The sequence below is a fragment of the Hippichthys cyanospilos genome, chromosome 1, assembly GCF_059441005.1.
Source record: "Hippichthys cyanospilos isolate Australia breed blue-spotted pipefish chromosome 1, RoL_Hcya_1.0, whole genome shotgun sequence".
Taxonomy (NCBI): Eukaryota; Metazoa; Chordata; class Actinopteri; order Syngnathiformes; family Syngnathidae; genus Hippichthys; species Hippichthys cyanospilos.
In genome coordinates, this window is record NC_142369.1 from 466,228 (window position 1) to 484,388 (window position 18,161).

The window sequence follows — 18,161 nt, forward strand, 5'->3', positions numbered from 1 at the left end:
GGAGGCGGGTCCGCCAAAGATCGTCTATGTAAACCAACGCCGTGGATTGAAGGATATTTTTTGTTTGGTTCCACCGGGCCAATCAATAATTAACGTAAACTTAGAATGATCTTAAACACGACGGCGTCACAATAATAATCTTAGTACTACAAATAAAACTGAAAAAAAACCCACCTGCGAATTCCGTTAAAAAAAAAAAAAAAAACACTGGGCCCCGGAGTTTCACTGTACTGCAAGAAAACGCAATTCTGATTACTTTGACGTGCTACATAATCTGTAAACACAGATAAAGTGCGCATAATACACGAGCAATCGAAGGCCTGCAAGTGACGGAACTAAGTGCCATATAACTTTAACAAGGTTTTTAGGGGCTTGAACTTTTACATTAAACAGCGTCAATTTGGACTACTTTACTCTAGTCTACTTTTGAGGGATGTAGTCCCCTTTATCTTTCCTGAATGTGATATCCGTTTTGTTTTGCGACGACCCTCTTTTTGCCCCTTTCGGTCACCGTACACTCCAGCTATAGCGTACCTACCAGTTGAGCGGACAAGATCTCACGCATGCGCTGTAAAGGCGATTGCTCGTTTTAAATAAAAGCGCGGCCTGCGTTTTCGCGACTTGAGCAACACGACGAACGTTTGTCGAAAGTATTTCAAAAAATAGGCGACGAAAATTAAAGCAGCCACAACATGAGCAGCACCCTGAAAGGAATTACACTCAAAGGAAGCGCGGAGCTCGTGGCCGACTTCTTTGGTAAGTATTCCTCGGAGCGCTTTGACAAAGGGACGTTGTGTTTTTGTTGAGTACGTTTCCAGCGACGGAATGGGCGCTCGCTCCGTGCTTAGCCCCCAAACAACCTTGGCAACCTGAAAGTCATTTGGCCGTTTTTCTTGGAATTTGCATCCACTGGGTGTCAAGCGACCGCTCGCCGCTCGCTCACCATCCAAATGCAGTCAAATGGGTCATTCCCCAACTGGAGGACATGTTGCCTTCAAAACTCTTGGGGCGTAAACAAACCTTCACTCTTCTGCTACCAATTCATCCATAATTAGCAACCGACTATCACTGACTTCTTTAGTTCAGCCTACGGATCGATTGCGCATTTTCTAAATGATATTTTTCGAATAAATACGTACATTTACTCCAATCGTAGTTAGTGTTGCGGCGCTAATGTTAGCTTTCTCTCAGGAGTCTTTAGCTTTAGCTAGCTCTGAATGCTAACCAAGAGGGCAAACTTGTTTATGAAAACAAGAAATAGATATACATATATATTTAGAAATCGTCGTCTTATTACAACCATTACAGGGTTGCGTGAGGTAGAGTGAAAAATTCAAACCAACCATTTTATAAAAATATGGACAATAGAAGAGAGGGCATATTTTTGCTCTCCCCATTCTTTTGGAAAACCGTTCGATGTCAAGTGCAGTGTATCGTGTGAGTCACTGCTTTCTTCTTCCACCGTGATAAAAAGGTCTTGGTAACAAGGTTGCATGCATGCATGCCGTGGGGCGCGCATACCACGAAAACTACTAATTATTTGAAATATTGTTTTGATTAAAACAAACGTTCCCATTTTCTAGAGCCGCTTACCCTCACAAGGGTCGCGGGCTGACTTGGGGACACCCTCGACTGGTTGCCAGCCGGTCGCGGGGCACAGAGGGACGTACAATCATTCGTGCGCCCAATCACACCTAAGGACAACTGGGTGTCCAATTCACCTGCCGCGCATGTTTTTGGGAATGCGGGAGGAAGCCGGAGTGCCCGGAGAGAGGCCCTGCGGGCTCAGGGAGAACGCGCAAACTCCACATAGGAAGGAATGAAAATAATAAAAGTTCAAGAAATGGCCAATGCATGATGTTTTCAGCTTGAGCGTTCCGTACGCAATGAAGAGTAATGATGACATGTATTTATTCCTCAGCTTTTGGCATCAACAGTATCTTGTACCAGCGTGGCATCTATCCTCCAGAGAAGTTTACCAGAGTCAGCCAGTATGACATGAGCCTCCAAGTCACCTCAGATCCTCAATTAAAGACGTATCTGGACAATGTGGTGTCACAGCTCAAAGGTTGGTCAGCAGAGTGCCACGTTTGCTAACTTGAGCACGGCTCCTTGTACACACGTACTATGCGCGACGTGCACAGTCAAAAAGGAGGGGTTTTGCTTCAGTTGCCTTCTGTAAAAGTATGACATTTGGCTTTTGTCGTGGAAAAACAAAACTCTGGTCCAAACGGGGCATAGAAATTCAGGTTTGTGTGTCACGACATCAGAGCAATTCTTGTGCCTCGCGGAACAGAATGGCTTCTCAACTGCACGGTGCAGAAGTTGGTGTTGGTGATCACGTGTCTGGAAACGAACGAGGTGTTGGAGCGCTGGCAGTTTGACATCGAGTGCGACAAGTCGGCCATGGAGTGCAGGTGGGTGCCGCCCTTTACTTCGACCCTCGACTACGCACTTCTCTGGGAAAGTACGTCAAAAGGGAGAGGCTTTCGTCTCGGGGCGCGGGTCTCTCCGATAAAAGACGATTCCGGATGTATCTGGGGACGTAGGTTGCAACGGGATTCCAGGCGCTGTTTTCGAGTGGAATGATTGACTTTAGTCCCTTGCGGCGGGCGGGATTACCGTTTGATTCCATATTATTCGGCTCGATTTAAGAGGATATGAAAGAAGGCGGCCCGGTACCAATTGATCGGCGGACCGGTCCCGGGGTTGTATAAACATTAACGCGTGTCACAGTATACAATAACAAATATGAAATGGTTACATCAGTAATAACAGCAGATGGCTCCATAACATTACCTTTGTTTCAATGGAAATCCGTCATCACGATTCGACGTAGTTACTTGGCAGCTTGATGCCACAAGATGGTGGTAAAGCACACTTTGCTGGAAATCAGTGGCTCTCAACTTTTGTTTTTTCCCCTTGATTTACACTTGATTTTTTTTTTTTTTTTTTTTCCCCCCCCCCCGGCCAACTACCCCGTGACCACCACAAAGCATTTTTGAGTGATGCGCTTTCCTTGTCTGATTGATTTAACATTACAACTACATTTGTAGTTGTACCCCTGAATTGCCCAAGAGTCCCTTTGCCCCCATTTGACAGCCTTTGGTCAAAATAAGGCTTATAGCTCTCTTCAGCATCGTTTTTTGAAGCTGAGATGCCCCCAGATGGCGCATCCAAGTAGTGGTTGTAATAGTGGAGAACGCGTTTCCTTTGTGGATGAAAGAAGTACTCTACATTGACCTGTTTTTTGCCGGATTGCGTCAGCTGCAAAACAATTAGCTGTTTAGCGACAATAGGTTTAAAAAAACACAAATATTGATTTTGATTCGTCTGTCAGCGCCCCTCGAGAAAAGCCCATTCAAACCATCCAAGGCGAGATCCGCTCGGTTCTGCGACAGATCACCGCCTCCGTGACCTTCCTGCCCTTGCTGGAAACACCATGTAAGACCAATTGGCCACTTCCCTCTGGCGAGATTTTCCTGCCTCTCCTGACATCTCCCCCCCCCCCCTCCCCCCGCCAGGCGGCTTCAACCTCCTCATCTACACCGACAAAGACCTTGCCATTCCCGACAAGTGGGAGGAGTCCAGCCCGCACGTCATCAGCCAACCGGAGGAGGTGCGTCTCCGCTCCTTCACTACCAGCATCCATAAGGTGTGCAGCATGGTCACTTACAAGAAGACGTGCCCACTTTAAAACACTTAGAAAGCCTGGAGAAAGGCAACAAAACTCGAGAACCCCCCAAACGCCCTTCACGCAATAATAAGGAACCTTCCTTCCTTCCTTCCTTCCCGGCACATTTAGGAGTAAATCGCAACTTTGTTCAAGTGCCTCTGCCTTAACGCAAAACCTTGGACTTTTTTGAAGCGCCCGCAAAAGTTAGAAGGTATGCACAAGACTTGAGTTCATCACGCGTTTGTGTTCCTTTTTAATAAACTTCTGGAAATGACAATTTTTTATCACAAGTGTGACATTAAAGAGGCCAAAAAAAAAAAAGAAATTCAACCTTGAACAGAATTCTATTTCATAGGGCAACGTCGTCTGAGAGGTAGGACCAAATAACCGGGTTGTGACTGATTGCGAAATTCATGTTGTCAATCCGTTGACTTCAATCACTGTATACATTTGCAAAAATGCCTTTGTGATTTCATGACAAGGCAGTGGAGGAAACAAAATATTTAAATGGCTATGAAAAATAACAAAATTCTGAAAAAGTGCTTTAAAAAAGGCAATATACATTAAGCTAATAAATACATTCAACAAATAAATACGCACTGTACTTTGTGAGTGTGACACTGCATTAGTGTGTAGACTTAATCTGCGTCCCAGTGGGAAGTTTGGTTTTTTTCAACCGTTACTTCAAAACCACTTGGTGCAAAAATATTAAATAGCTTCTGTACTTTAATGTCCAAAGAAGACAATAGTGACCATTGACTTACAGTTGTGAGGAGCACTGCACAAGAAATGTTTCACATGATGAAAGCTGTCAACACCACTAGGAATGTTCAGGACCACTTTTTTTTTTTTTTTTTTTAAGGCTAATACCAGTGTCTCTGTACCCGACACCTCTGCTACATTTGATACATATTTTATTTAACACGGTGACAAAAATCGGTGAACATAGATCTTTCTCTCTGGCCCAAATGTCAAACTGCTGCAGTATAGCGCCATCTAGTGCCACGGAGGATTTAATGTTCGAATTTTTTTGTGATCAGTATTATTTTTGCACGCCTGCCACCCTAAGCACGATACAGATTCCTGTCATGGATACTCGCCCATCACTAGTAAGCGTTTCCTTGGGCTATAAAAAATGCTCTGAGCTTTCTCGTGTATCATTTGCTACGCGTCAATTATCGCGCACGTTGTGTTTCATGATTGTTTTGTATCTGCGAGCGAGCACGATTGCCCAGTTGCAATATATCAAATGTTCCTCGCTCTCTATCACGGTAACGCAACCACTAATTGTTGACATTGTAATAGACTTTGGATGATTTACTTTCACTGAAACGATTGCTCAATTACAATCCGGCTAAAGTGTAACTTTGGGCCGCGGTTAAGGTCCGTTAAATGTGTCGTGACATGACTTTCCCCCTTCCGTCGCCTCAGGGCAAAATGTGCGGTTGAGATAAAAAAAAAAAAGTCAGAATAACGCGAGCGGGTCAAGAAGACCGCGACCAATCAGGCGTCGTCGACGATCACAGCAGACCGTTGAGCGCGTCTTTCTGGCTCTCTTCGGCCAAGCGCCGCCAATGCTGCCGGTTGGCCCGGCATCCCTCCAGCAGAGGTGAGCAATATTCAGACATGCCTGCCAATGTCTGCCATGAAAAAGTGCCGCCGTTTAGGCCGAAGGTCATCCTTTTCCTTCCTTTCCGTCGGGGCGCTTTTCACGCTCCGCCGCGAAAATACACGAACGCCTTTTCAAGAAGTTGATCATCGACCCGTATATATTAGCGGGGAATGACCGTATTGCCAAGCGGTCCTATTTTCAAGCATTTGCCGCCGGATTACCTCATATAACGGTGCGCAAATGGCATCGATGAAGGACACTTGCGTGCCGGGAATCTTATCTCGCTTCTCCCGATTCATCAGGTCCTGAAATAAAAGGATAATCGTGAGGATAAACCAAAGGGCGCCGGCCGTTGCGCTCCGGTACCGCCTTACGCTGGGCTCCGTGTTCAATTCCAGCCTCTCTTTGTCCCCTTGCTCGAAGAACTCGGTCGCCACCAGCTCCGCGATCTGCGCCAAAGCACGGACTTTCAGCTCAAACGGGAGGGACTCCGCAAAAAATATCGGGGGGGGGGGGGGGGGTCCTCGCTGTTTAACCGGTAAGAAAATCGTAATTTCACGCGGGAGCTTGTCAGGTTACGGCAAACGACGACAGCCGATCGGTGTCCGCCCCAGGGTGCGATTGACCTTTGTTTTCCCACCCCCAACGACTCAAGCGCAGGAAGGCCGACGATCGTCCTCATGGTAGGGAAAGGCTAGATTGAGAGATTAACTAATTAGACTGACGCGATTCCAAAAGCCAAGGTCATTGACTGGACGCGTCTCATTTTAGAACCTTTTGGGAAGATCTCGGGCCATCTTTTATTTTTTTTTCATTTGCAAGAGCTTGCATCAAATGAACAAACGATCTGCTTGGTGGGGTTTTTTTTTTTTTTTTTTTCCGCCAGGCTTGCGCTTCCTAACAAGGTGAACAGCAGACGATCAAAGATCAGCAGGGAGATAAAATAGTTGGGACGCAGCTGCAAGATGCCTTGAGCTAGGCCGCTTTTCTTTTTTTCTTCTGCTCCTTGTGGGGAAGACAAGGCTTGACTTCAACTATCAGGCACACATGGGAATAAGCCAACATATACACTATGCAAAAAAATATTGAATGGGAACAAAATGTTCATTTTTGATATTGGGCAACTGAATTTTTTCCCAATAAGTTGTCATTTTACAAGGTTGGAAAATGAATGTGAACCCGTGCCCGCATCGGATTTGATGTTTTTTGCATGTGTGACAACCAAAAAGTATTTTGGCGCAATTCCTAATTCATATATATTAGAATGTATGTCGGTTACCCTCTTTTGCACTGGCCAGGGCTTGGCGATGGCTGATATATCACATGCAGTCATCAGCATTGACCTGTCGGGGACACGCAAAAGTAGCAGGCGCATGTTATCTAGCGCTACCACGTTTGCCGTCTAGCGGCCGATGGCGATCCACGCTCGGGGCCCCCCCGGCACGCGCCATCGGCTCCCGGCGCCGCCGTCCACCGATGGGGGCGGGAGCCGTAATCTGCTCCCGCTTAATATCCGCGCCCCGCCGAGACAGAGGAGCAAAGACCTCGGCCGGAGCGTTGCAAATCTCTTCCCTAGATTTCTTTTATAGTCGGACGCCGTTTCCGGCGTAAACTCTCACGGTCCTCATGTTTGATCATGTGCACCTTTGGCATTCGTTCGACTCGCGGGCGCCGCTAATCTGACGGCGGCTGCCGCCAGACTTGAAAGGACGGAAAGGGCCGACCCGTCCTTCCATACTCTCCAAGTAAATATGCGTAGTGCGGGAGTTCCGCATCTGCGGCAGGTGCCTTTCCAGTCACCTCGTCTGTCCGGGAAAGCGCCACGGCGCGTCTCTCCGCAAAAAACCGCGATAGGCCAGGCGCCAAGCCGCGGGGGACGGCGGCGCGCGTGTCTGAAAAGCAAGCCGCACCTCACCTAAATAAGTCGCGGTGGTGCTCGCTTTCCCAAGCAAACTGTCGGTCGCGAGCGAGCTCAAAGAACTCCTTGCGTCTCCTGCGGACAAAGGGCAAAAGTCGCATTTGATGACAATAACTCGTTTGGGCGACGAGTCATCCAAATGATGGCGAACTTCTCTATCCAGATCCTTTCACGTGTTTGCCAGTACGTTCGGATGAATTTGCCAGTCCAAAACGTCGAGTAAAGCGGGTCTACGCTTGTGCGGGCAAAACGTCGCGGCGCGGGCGCAGCTAAAACTGATCGCCGAGGAAACGGGAATATTGGTGCCGGTCTTTCCCGTACTCTCCTTTGTATTTGCGGCGTTTTGTACCTACTCGATGTGCAAGGCCAGGTCGGTGGATAAAATAGCCCTCTCGATCATCTTTAGAGTGCATTTGTACTCATCCAGGGAGAGGCCACTTAGAATCTGGTTGCCCTTGAAACAGGCGGAGGAGGAGAACCTCGTTTGCGCGGTGACGGCAACGAAAAGGCCGGCGGCGGCGGCGGCGGCGGGCGGGCGGGCGCATGCGCTTACCGGGCTGTTGAGGATCATGAGGCACTGGTCAAAATGGTGATGTTCCATCGTGGAGTGGCAGTAAAGCTGCGCCAACGGGTGCTCGCTCCTGAGAATCCAACGCAGGTTAAAAAGCGGCGTGCCGTCGCGTGGCTCCGCTAGCGCTGCCGTACCTCTGAATGTAAGCGTTGTTGACTCCTCTGTGGTCCAGGTCATGGCAGAGAGTAGAAATCATCAGAGCCAAAACCTCTAAATGGCTCAGACGATCCTGCGGGGAAAGAAATCCTCACGCCGACGCCCGCCATCTCCAGAGGGGCTTTTTTACCGCCTCGTACGCGGAATCGGCTTCTGCCGCTACGCCGTTCATACTACCTGCAGGCGCCCCGATTTAAGGAGGGCGAACATGCACTGGGCGGTGTTGAAAGCGTGTCTCCAGTTGTGATAGGCCACATCCTCCCTGTAGTTCTTCTTCACGCTCAGAATCCACCGGCATAAACTCTAAACGGCGGCAAAGTCGGAGTTGGCGTCGGTTCGCCCGGCCGACCGTTTTGACGAGCTCACCTACCGAGCGCCTCATCTGAAAAGCGTCGACCAGGCCGAGGTCGACGAACATGCGCGCCGTCCCCGAGGCGGTTTCCGCGTCCGACAGGTCCAAGTCGCTGAAGCCGAAGTCCGGGAGTCGCAGCGACCGGGCCGACGGAATCGCGGCCGCCTGTCCGACGGGTCGGGGAAGCCGTTACCGTGCTTTTTTTAACGGGCGCCAAAAAAAATCCGTCCGTCATTAAATGATGCGGCGAAAGCCGAGGTCCGTTTGGCGGGCCGCACCTAGACCCCGCTCCCGACAGAACCGACGCTTCTACCGGACAAAGTCAAGTCGGCTACAAGATTTACAAAATGAATAGATGAAAAAAATCTCAGCCGGCGTCCAAATAAATCCAAAAACAAAGAGGAGACAAAGTGAGGGAAATCTGCCATTGGGAGGCGTTACAGGGGCAAGCCCAAATCAAAAGCAAATTTACTTCCGGGAGTGCAAAGAAGACTCGCGGAAAGTCGAGCAAAGAACGTTGAACAAAGCGCGGGCCTCCGTCGGAAGCGGTCTGCGTTAATGACTCAACCATGAGGGCAAGCCGGTTGGCGAAAACCTCCGCTATCGAACGCAGAGGCTCATTCCGAGTTTGCCCAGAAACATCCCCGTTCTCCCCCCAAAATTGTTTTCTGGCTCGAGGCCACCAAAGGTCGAAAGGTTCGGAAGGTGTTTGGGACGTCATGTAAAAACGACACGGGAAAACTAAAAGAAGATCTTGTCAGACGCCGGAGCTAGCGGAGCCCGACGGTCTGGGTAGAAGCCAGTTGAAGCAAGGTGCGCGGGACGGGACGGCTTACCTGGAGCCTCCGCGACTCTTCGGCGCCGGCCGAAGCGTGATACGAAAGGACCTGAAAAGGCGGCGGCGGAGTGGATCGGCTGAGCCGGAGAAGTCGGGGCGGCTGGCTGAGCCCGTTTCGGCCGCGGGGGGGGGGGGGGGACCGACCTCCAGCGCGACCCGCCGCTTGGCCAGGGCTCTCTCGGCCGCCTCGTGCGTCTGCGCGTTCCGGATGGCGAGCCCGCAGAAAAGGGCGAAGGCCTCCAAGAACTGCTGGTCGTTCCCGCTGAAGGCCTCGACGGCGCCCGACGCCTCGTCCGTCTTGTTCACCAACTGGCAGCAACCTTAGACGTTCAGATGCCCGGTCAGTTTAGGACATTGAGGTGCAACGTACCTTTTGAGCCGGGATTCCAGCTTTTGATGCCATCGCGGCTTTTGTCCCGTTTCGACTTGGATGGCGACCCCGAGGCTTTCGTGACAATCTTACCCGTGTTGTCTATCGCGCAAATGTCCTATAAACGTATGGCGTGCTCAAAGACATTTCAACGGCGTTGATTTGTTTTTTTCTTTAATGAAACTCCGATACCCATCGAGTGTAAATATTGATTTTCGGCCTCCGTGACTACGAACCGGCGCCCGAGGAAAAACATCAATCTATGTTTCCTCGCTGCAAAAACGTTTTGCTTTTTTCCCCTCAAACCAAGACGTCTTTTTGATTTGGCCTCAATGCTTGGAATCCGTCCGTCCGTCCGAGCTCCTACCTATGACTTTGCCCTTCTTGCCGTTCTTGATCGGAGTGCAAAGCAAACTCGTTGTCCGTCCGCCGCTCTGATGTTGTCTTTCGGGCTGCTCCATAAAGGGCATCACTTTAGTTTCCAAAAAAAAAAAAGGGACAAGATGTTTTGGAAATACAGACCGCCAAGGGGAAGCGTTGATCTTTGGAGACGTCAGCGATGTTGAGGGGCCGCATGGTGTTTTTTACATACTGAGCGTACATGTGGTCGATGCGCTCATCCCGAGGAGATTCTCTGAGGAGGTGAACAGCAAAGGCTTCGTCATTGTCAGCAAGTAAAAGTGAATCCACCGCTTCGCTTCGTTGTTTAGGGTCGAAGGATGACGGAAAACAATCCGATTCGGAATTCCATTCCCTGAAATTTCCATCGTTTTTTCAAGTTCCTTTACAATTATTTATTTTTTTTTTTGTACTGACGTTCTAGACGACGCAGTCAATTGTTTTGGTTTCTTCACTTGCATCGTGACTTTATTCTCCTAACATAAGTTGGGAGATTTTCTCTCAAAGCTCCCCCCTTCACACAGAGTATCGTTTTCCCGCATAACTTTTTTTTCTTCGTTACATCTTTCTTGCAATACGAATGCCGCATTTTTTTCTCACCATTTGAAGCCCGCGACTTCTAGTCCAGTGCGGTCACGTGTTCATTTGGCCGGCGCAGCTTATATGCCGGCGCGTCTTTACGGAAGGGAAACGACGGTACTTGGCATTACTTGGCATTACGGCGCCATGGCCGCGCGGTTCTGACTTTTTGGGAGCCGTGCCGTAACTCGCGTCCGGTAAGGTCGATTTCAATCAGCCGCCGTACCTGTCGGGGGGACTTAGGACCCGAGCCCGTCCCTCGCACTCCATATGAAAGACGGCGGAAAAGGTGTCCTGCAAAACACAAGAAAAGCGAAGTTCTCTCCCTCGCCTTTTCTTTTTCCGAGACGAATCGGCTCTCGGGTTCTTCCGGTGACGGCGCGAAGCCAACGGAAGTCTTCCAAGTTCTAAGCAACGGTCCGTTACGCGCGAAGCCTTGCCAGATGGGGAGTTTATTTCAACATTCCGTGACTTTTCTCCTGCTCCCGCCCACCTTATAGGGACTTGTTTTGGCTCAGGCCGCACTCCCCAAAAGATTCTTTTCCCGTTTTAACAGGACGTCAAGTATAAACGAATGACTTTTTTTCGGTTGTTTGTTTAGGAAAAGGTCGCTCCCCCGTCCTCGCAGAGCGTCGGTCCCCCGGGTCATAAAAAGCGCTTTAAATAGAAAGAGATCCGTCAATGTTCGGACTTGACTCGGGGTCGCTGGCAAGGCTAAGCGCTTTCCACAAAGGAAGGCTGCTTTCGGCGCTGACCTCCGCCGAGTCCTTATCGGCGACGAAGAGCGTGCAAGCCCGGGCCCGCACCAGGGACAGGATGGTTCCCGCAAACTTTCTCAGTAAAACCTCCAGACACTGCTGCTCCTCCGAGATGAGGCTGGCCAGTTCCAACAGCACCTGGGCAAACGGCGGCCTTCCGCGTCCGTCCGCGCGCAGGCAGGGCGGAGCGGCGGATGGGGGTACCTGATTCCGTCGGGTTTCGAGCCGCGATGCCTCATGGAGCTGGGCGTTGTGCAGAACGATGCCCGAGAAGGCCAAGTAAGCGGCCAAGTCCTGTTTGGAGACGCCTTTGGAGATGACGTTTGCGTCCGCCTTGGCCGGCCGCTTCCACGTACCTTTTCGTCCTGTCGGGTGAAGGCCCCGTCGCTGCCGTTTTTCTTATTGATGGCTTGAGCCACTCCCACGACCTGTAAATGCCAGCTTTGAGGCCTTTCCTTAGAACGGTCGTCCTCGAACGGGGCTTTGTGAGATTTGAACGGGGTTTTTGGACGGTAAACGCCGTTCCCGGGTTCTTTCTGTTACCTCGTCTCGGTGGTTCTTGATGGGAAGGCACAGAATGCTTTGCGTCTTGTAACCGGCGATGGCGTCGACTTCCGCGTTGAATCGAGGGTCCTGCGAGGAGGGGGGCCGGCGTGAGATTTTCCAAGTCGCCGAAGGCGGCGCTTTCCCAAGCGGCCGGCCCAACGCCCGGACGGATGAGCGCCACGCAGGCGAAGGGCCGCTTTGACCCGACGGGACAAGCGTCGAACGGTCGTCGTATCTCATCAAAGGCGGCGGGGATGACTCGGATTTGGGTCTAATCTGAATCCGTCCGTAATGAGTTTGCGCGGTCCCGAGCATCCGCCTGTTGGAACCGGATCCCTAACGACCGACGCACTTAAACGGAAATGAGGCAAACTAATCGGGCGGGGCGAGCGGGGGGGGGTTGACGAAAGCCTCGCCGAGGTCGCCGCACGTTTCGGAGCGCTCCGCGGGTTAGGCCGATTCATCTCATGGGAAAGGTGCCGGAGGGGCGCGCGTCCGAGTCGCGTGCGGTACGCCGCCCGGTGTGCGTTACGCCGCCCGGTGTGCGTTACGCCACCTGGTATGCGTTGTCAATGTTGAGCGGCTGTCCGGTGGCCGCCACGTGTCCGACGATTCCCTTGTTCCACTCCAGCCGGATGCTGCTGCCGGACGATTCCTCCGGCGTGGAGCCCTCGGCCACGTCAAACAGGCGGCTCTCCAGAAACTTGCTGTTGGAGCTGTCCTCGCCCACCTGAAAGCACAGACAAAATTCTGTACTGCGCCGCCCAAGTCCAAACAAATAAGAGACTTTTTGGTTATGGGTTAGCTTTTTTTTTTTTTTTTTTTTCCTCCATTTAACAGATATTATCATTGTTACATGACGTTAGCGTCTCACAAGAACCGGCAGACCCTTCCCCGATTATACTTTGGCTGACTTTGTCGATGTTCCTAAGTTATGGAGCGTTCACCGTGTGTGTTTCCCTCCAATTTCTAAAGCCGCTTATCCTCACGAGGAGAAGGCTTGCCGGCGCCTGTCCCGGCCGGCGCCTGTCCCACCCAGCCGGCTTCGGGCAGTAGGCGGGGGGACACCCTGAAGCGGCGGCCGGCAGAGACCGACGAGCGCTCGCGCGGCCAACCGCGCCTAAGGACAATTCGGTTTGTCCGTTTGGCCCGCCTGCCGCGCATGTTTTCGGAATGCCTATCAAGGAGAAGGACGCGATTTCCCTCTGATTTCAATCAGCTGAATACAGCGTGATTTTCCCATCGCGGAACTGCGATCGGGACAAGCCGAGAAATGGGCGCTTTTCCCCCCGCCCGCGGGCAACGCTATAAACCTCATTTAGCAAACTTCAGTCCCTCATAGCGACGTGGCACCGAATCGACCCTGAAATCTGATCGGACTACAAAAAAACAACCTCTAATGCTGCTGATCCAAACCGGCGGCAAGCATGATTGGACCCATCCCTAAGAGTCATTCGACCTAAAGCGCACCATAAGTTTGGCGGCGCTCTACTACAGGAGAAAGCTCCTTTTAAGAGGGCGGCGCCCCCCCCCCCCCCCCCCCCCCTCTCCCACCAGAAATAAGGAGTAACGGTCGGCGGCAATGAGCTCGTTGATGTGCATGAAGATCTTGTGGCAGAGTGCTGTCACGTCCAGATGACTGGAAACGTCCTTCACCAGCTCCAGCAGCCGAGCGCGGCCGTCGCCCCGGCGACCGTCCCCGTCCGGCATCCCGGAGACCCGCGGGGGGGCGCTCTCGGGGTCGGCGTCGCTCAGGAACGTCGCCGAGCCCTCCGCGTCAGTCGCCGCGATGGGCCGGTCGAATTCGGACGCGGAGATTTTGCGAGTCGGGGCGGCGGGCGCTCGGCCGGCCGCGACGGTGTCCAAAACGCCGGGGGCGGCGTGTTCCGCGGACGGCCGCTCGTCTTTACGGGCGGGCGGCTCGATGGCGTGGACCCGTTCAGCAAACCAGGCGTTCACCGCGTCCCTGTTCGGACGGCCAACAGTTAAAGTCCGTTTATGGATGGCCGGCCGGCGTGGCTTCGGCTCTCGCTTCCGTCTCATCTAAAACGGCGTCCGAAGCTTCTGGGCCGGGATATTCACGCGGCGTTCCCACAAATCAAAACCGCAAATGCTATACGGTCGTCCTCCGCGCGTTTGCGCCGTCGCTACGATGGGCAAATTCACATTGACGTCATCCTTTACCGAATCCGCTATTTGCGAGAAAATAGCGCCTGACGACGCCGCCAAAGCCTCGCCTCAAATTTCCAAACGGCGCCATGGGTCCCAGGAACTATTCAAATTTCTCTGAGGGACAAGCTTCGGACATTGGAGCGAGGTAACAGTAGCCCGGGTTGTTATGGGGAGTCTTCTTGGCGCGGGCTTGCGTATGTACGTTCTCACGGATTCGATTATTTTTTTTCCCATTTATTTTTACCGTAGTAAAAAATAAGTACAATAAGGCGGTTGCGCAAGTGTGCACACCTCCGCGTACGGCGATGTTCAAAATGGACCAATCATCCTCGTACTTGTGTTAAATTTGACCTGGTATCTGGGACCATTTGAAAGAGTCTTGGACCGCTCCTGATAAAATGCAGATGTTCTAGTAGGCTCTTTTTTATGTTTGGTTCCCTCCGTTGACCAGATATTTCAGCCCTAGCGTCATCGAAGCATTACGCGCGTTGTCCGGTCTTGGGAGGTGTGTGCGTTTGTAGATAAAGCTTCAATTTCCCACCCTGCCCTATAGCCACGACGTACGGGACGGGCGGCCGGATAATGCGGTTTTCCTGTCGTCTTTTGGCCCGTTTTGGAGGGACATCTAGCTCTTCACGTCATGGTCAGCTCCCGACGGATACCTTTGAGTCACACTCCCGCGGACCCAGATGCGACCGCGCGAAAAGCCTACGAGAAGCTCTCGAATATATTGTATTTGGGCTTACTCGGAAGCACTTTTCAAACGGCCGCATGGTTTGCGCCGACTTTTCTTCCCCGGTGTTTTCAATGCGGTTAATAGCCGGTAATTTACATCCAATGTCTCTGTTATGTCCATTCGCACCTGTTTAGTGTGAGGAATATCAGCTTTTTGCTTTGTTTTTCATCTAAAAAATGGCCAACATTTGCTAGCGTATTCATGCGAACATTTGTTAGCATATTACTCGTCAAACTAAGTACTAAGAACTAAGAGTTATTTTTTTGTCGCTTCTCGGTAAACTCCGACCTTTACATTCGCGGATAAATGTAATCCGAAAGTATCGATTCCCGTACCTCAATGAAATGTGTTTGCATATTTGAAATGCGCGGAATAGAAACGTGTTTGACGTAAACGGTACTTGTTCTCCCTCCCAACGTGAGCGATTCCACGCCGTCCGCTCGGATGCTTTCCTTTCCTCCGAAACGCGCTTCATGGTGCGCCAAGTGCTTTGACACCAAGAGCCGGTAATTGTATATTTGCCCTGTTGTCCGATTGTCACGAGGACGCGGCGGAGAGCACGAAGGACGCCGGATGCCGTCCGTAAAAGTTAATCATTGAACGAGCGCTCCGTTGTGGCGTAACGTGCACATTTTCAACTCGACTCGATCGAGGCGCGCAACAAAACCAAACCAAAGCTCGGGAGCGACGAACGCACGCGCCTCGCCTTTACCTGGACGCTTTCCTGACAAAGTACGAGTGCGTGAAGTCGAGGTGCTCGTCCAGCCACGCTTCCATCGCGTCTTCCTCCATGGCGTGTGTCTGCCTCTATAAATCCGCCGCGGCGCGAAGGGCCCCCATACGGACAAAAAAATAAATAAATAAAGGCAAACGCGCGGAAGCGAGCACGAAAAAGTAAACAACGTGCAACGCGCGCGAATCGCAGGACGCCGCTTTTTATTTCTTTTCTTTTTTTAAATGTGTGGCATTAGCTACAAAGGGGGAGGGGGGAGGGAGGGAGCGAGCGAGCGAGCGAGCGAGCGAGAGATCGGCCAGGCAAACACTTCCTCACTTGTCAAACATGCCGAGATAACGCAGACACTAACCGGCTCCGACCGACGCTCAGCGGCGGAGCGCGGGGTTACAAGCGCCCCCCCCACCCACACACACACACACTTCCACCTCACGTTGGGCTTCGCAAACTTTGGGCTGCAAACGCTTTACCGCGGTGGCCCTCAAGCGCAAAATCCGATTGCTAAACAAACAAGCAAAAACAAATCTCAGACGAAACACAAAAGCAATGTGAAAATCGTAAACAAAAAATTGCAAAATCCAAAAGAAAAGGAGAAAAAACAAAAGACAACATTTAAAAAAAATCACCAACAAAAAGGGGAGCGAAAGAAAATTAATTGCAAAAAAAACAAAAGTCTCCCACGACAAACTACGGTAAGATACTAAACTCACCAACAAAGAGGCCAAAACTGAGTCACAAGCAAAACTAACACATCTCCATTAAATAACAACTCAAACTACCAACAGTAATAATAGTATAAAAATATAGTTTAGTGAATAATTTGCTCTTGTTTTTTCTGGGCTTTTCTCCGTGTGCCGTATGAAGCCTTTGTTTGAGTTGTATGTTCCCGAAAAATGGAATTCTAGTCGTCAATGTTTATCAATAATTTCTAATAATGGCATTTTGGCCCACAAAGACATAAGATGTCTGGACAAGCAAGTCAATAGCTCGTGGCATTCTGGGGAAAAAAATGCTATGTTTTAGTGTTGAGCCTGTTAAAATGGACTTTAAAATACCTTTGATTGTATTTGCAAGGGGTTAGGGTTTGCAAAATCAGGGTTAGGGTTAGGGTTAGGGTTAGGGTTCTTTTTATGACGTCTTTTTTTACGGACGTCATAGAGCGGCCCGTCGGTCCTTGACGCCGATTATTTCCCGGCTTCCGGCCGGCCTTTTATGCGCCCGCCTGCGTCGATTTGACTTTGGTCTCTCCAGATGGACGGGCGCCCTACCCCCTGGCCTGGCCTGGCCTGGCCTTGCGTGCCTGCGTGCGGTGTTCCCTTACCAGCAGATGGCGGCTCTTTGTCCCCGGGGGAGGGGAAGGGGGCGGATGGCCGGATGGACGGGAGGATCCGCGGGGGTGCTCGGACGTTACGTCTGCGGCGCGGGGACCCCCGACGGGGACTTGATTTCCCGACGCTTTATTTATTCATAACTTTTTGAATGAGGCTTGCAAGCCTGCCACCCATGTGAGCATAAGGGGCTCGAGGGAAAACAAAAAACATCTAGACTGTATATATGTAGGGTTAGGGTTAGCTCCAAAAATGGAGGAAAGCGTCAGAGTTGCCCCTATTTGCCTATACCATTCGATCGGCTTGGACGTTGATATCGCTGCACCTTTCCGGCACAAATCTTCTCTCCGGCGCCGCCGAGCGGCGGGGAAAGGCGTCGAGTCCGGCGCATCAACTGGCCGGGGAACCGGGCCGACTGTATTTGGAGCGGCCGGCGCCCTTTCTCAGTCCCGCTTTGGCGGATTTTTCTTCGGAAGCCGCACGGCGGGCCGGATGGAAGCGACGGTCCCGCGGCTTCCGTCCGCGAGCCGGATCTCGGGACGAAATCCGGACCGCCGTCAAACAAAAGGAAAGGTGGCAGGAAGGGGCCGGTTCCCTCCCTCGCGGCGGGAGCGAGCCGTTTCCCGCCCCGTCTTACGGCCGTCGAAAAAGCCAAAAAGCTTCCCTCCCCTAGGAATCCCGGGATAGAAGATGGCCATGGAAAATTGCTTTTTATTTTTCTTAAAGCAAATCTTCATTTCATTTATAGTTCAGTTGCATAATTATAGTTAAACGCAAGCCAAAAAGTCAACACATTATTTTGTTAACCCTTGTGCCGTTATCTTACAAATTATGGAATGTTTTTTTTATGATATCATAAACGAGGAAAAAATGAGGAAAAAAACACTAGGGAGCTGAAAAAAAAGGCAACGCGTATGTTTGCAGCGTGCGCACAATGCTTTTAACGACGGTGTAAAAGGAAACGTCCTATATATTCCCTCGAACGCAACTACGAAAACGGCGCTATTATTTCTACTTTCCCAGTAACCATGAACAGAGCAGCAGGCACGAGGCGCTTTGGAGGTTCATTTTGCCGCTCCCTCCAACCGAAACGCCTGCAAAACAAAACGGGACGGGAAATCATCGTCGACTCGGCCCATCCCGACGCCAAACGGACACTTGTTAAAAAGCCGCCACCTACCGGGTGCTACGTTCGGACCGGCGGTCGTCGTCGCGGCGGTCGGCGTGGAGTTGGGTCTTGTACCTGTGCCGGCCGGGGTTTCCGGCGTTGCGCTCGGACCGGCGACGGTCGATGCCATTTCCGCGATCGGTGCGGAGTCCGGTTTTGAACCCGGCCTGGCGGTTGTTGCTGTCGGTGCTGCGGTCGATGTTGAATCCGGTGTGGCCCTAGGCCCGGCGGTCGTTGCGGTTGCCGTTG

The 18,161-nt window shown here is 51.3% G+C and overlaps 2 protein-coding genes across 6 annotated transcripts; one reads left to right on the forward strand and one right to left on the reverse strand.

Annotated features, from left to right (window-relative positions):
• Window positions 1-84: 84 nt before the first annotated feature.
• On the forward strand, window positions 85-3,953 carry mad2l1 (MAD2 mitotic arrest deficient-like 1 (yeast)). Its single transcript, XM_088421680.1, has 5 exons — window positions 85-756; window positions 1,922-2,068; window positions 2,297-2,417; window positions 3,341-3,444; window positions 3,525-3,953. The coding sequence occupies exons 1-5, from the start codon at window positions 693-695 to the stop codon at window positions 3,695-3,697; spliced, it is 609 nt and encodes a 202-aa protein (XP_088277806.1). The 5' UTR covers window positions 85-692; the 3' UTR covers window positions 3,698-3,953.
• Window positions 3,901-18,125, reverse strand: pde5ab (phosphodiesterase 5A, cGMP-specific, b). 5 transcript variants are annotated; one of them, XM_088421638.1, is made up of 23 exons: window positions 17,925-18,125; window positions 15,396-17,838; window positions 13,330-13,741; window positions 12,332-12,505; window positions 11,773-11,862; window positions 11,586-11,657; window positions 11,434-11,523; window positions 11,227-11,367; window positions 10,698-10,765; window positions 10,016-10,127; window positions 9,861-9,945; window positions 9,268-9,443; window positions 9,122-9,172; window positions 8,304-8,450; window positions 8,111-8,236; window positions 7,912-8,006; window positions 7,760-7,847; window positions 7,560-7,660; window positions 7,204-7,281; window positions 6,568-6,631; window positions 5,663-5,737; window positions 5,510-5,593; window positions 3,901-5,316 (listed from the first exon to the last, which is right to left on the reverse strand). In XM_088421638.1, exons 2-23 carry the CDS (start codon window positions 15,473-15,475, stop codon window positions 5,197-5,199), a joined length of 2,529 nt encoding a protein of 842 aa, XP_088277764.1. In that variant the 5' UTR covers window positions 15,476-17,838; window positions 17,925-18,125; the 3' UTR covers window positions 3,901-5,196. The 5 variants fall into 5 exon arrangements, 4 of the variants coding, with proteins under 4 accessions (XP_088277764.1, XP_088277748.1, XP_088277741.1 ...); XM_088421622.1 differs by having other exon boundaries at window positions 7,560-7,847; XM_088421615.1 differs by lacking the exons at window positions 15,396-17,838; window positions 17,925-18,125 and adding an exon at window positions 15,019-15,325 and having other exon boundaries at window positions 11,227-11,523.
• Window positions 18,126-18,161: the final 36 nt, after the last annotated feature.

Excerpts from the sequence above, each read along its gene's own strand:
- mad2l1 (XM_088421680.1), top strand. The coding sequence starts at position 693 with ATGAGCAGCACCCTGAAAGGAATTACACTCAAAGGAAGCGCGGAGCTC. Across the intron at positions 2,069-2,296 it reads TGTGGTGTCACAGCTCAAAG|AATGGCTTCTCAACTGCACG; the intron begins GTTGGTCAGCAG and ends CTCGCGGAACAG. Across the intron at positions 2,418-3,340 it reads AAGTCGGCCATGGAGTGCAG|CGCCCCTCGAGAAAAGCCCA; the intron begins GTGGGTGCCGCC and ends TTCGTCTGTCAG.
- pde5ab (XM_088421615.1), bottom strand. The coding sequence starts at position 15,158 with ATGAAGCGCGTTTCGGAGGAAAGGAAAGCATCCGAGCGGACGGCGTGG. Across the intron at positions 11,658-11,772 it reads TCAAGAACCACCGAGACGAG|GTCGTGGGAGTGGCTCAAGC; the intron begins GTAACAGAAAGA and ends TGGCATTTACAG. Across the intron at positions 5,317-5,509 it reads TTTGCGCACCGTTATATGAG|ACATTGGCAGGCATGTCTGA; the intron begins GTAATCCGGCGG and ends TTTTCATGGCAG.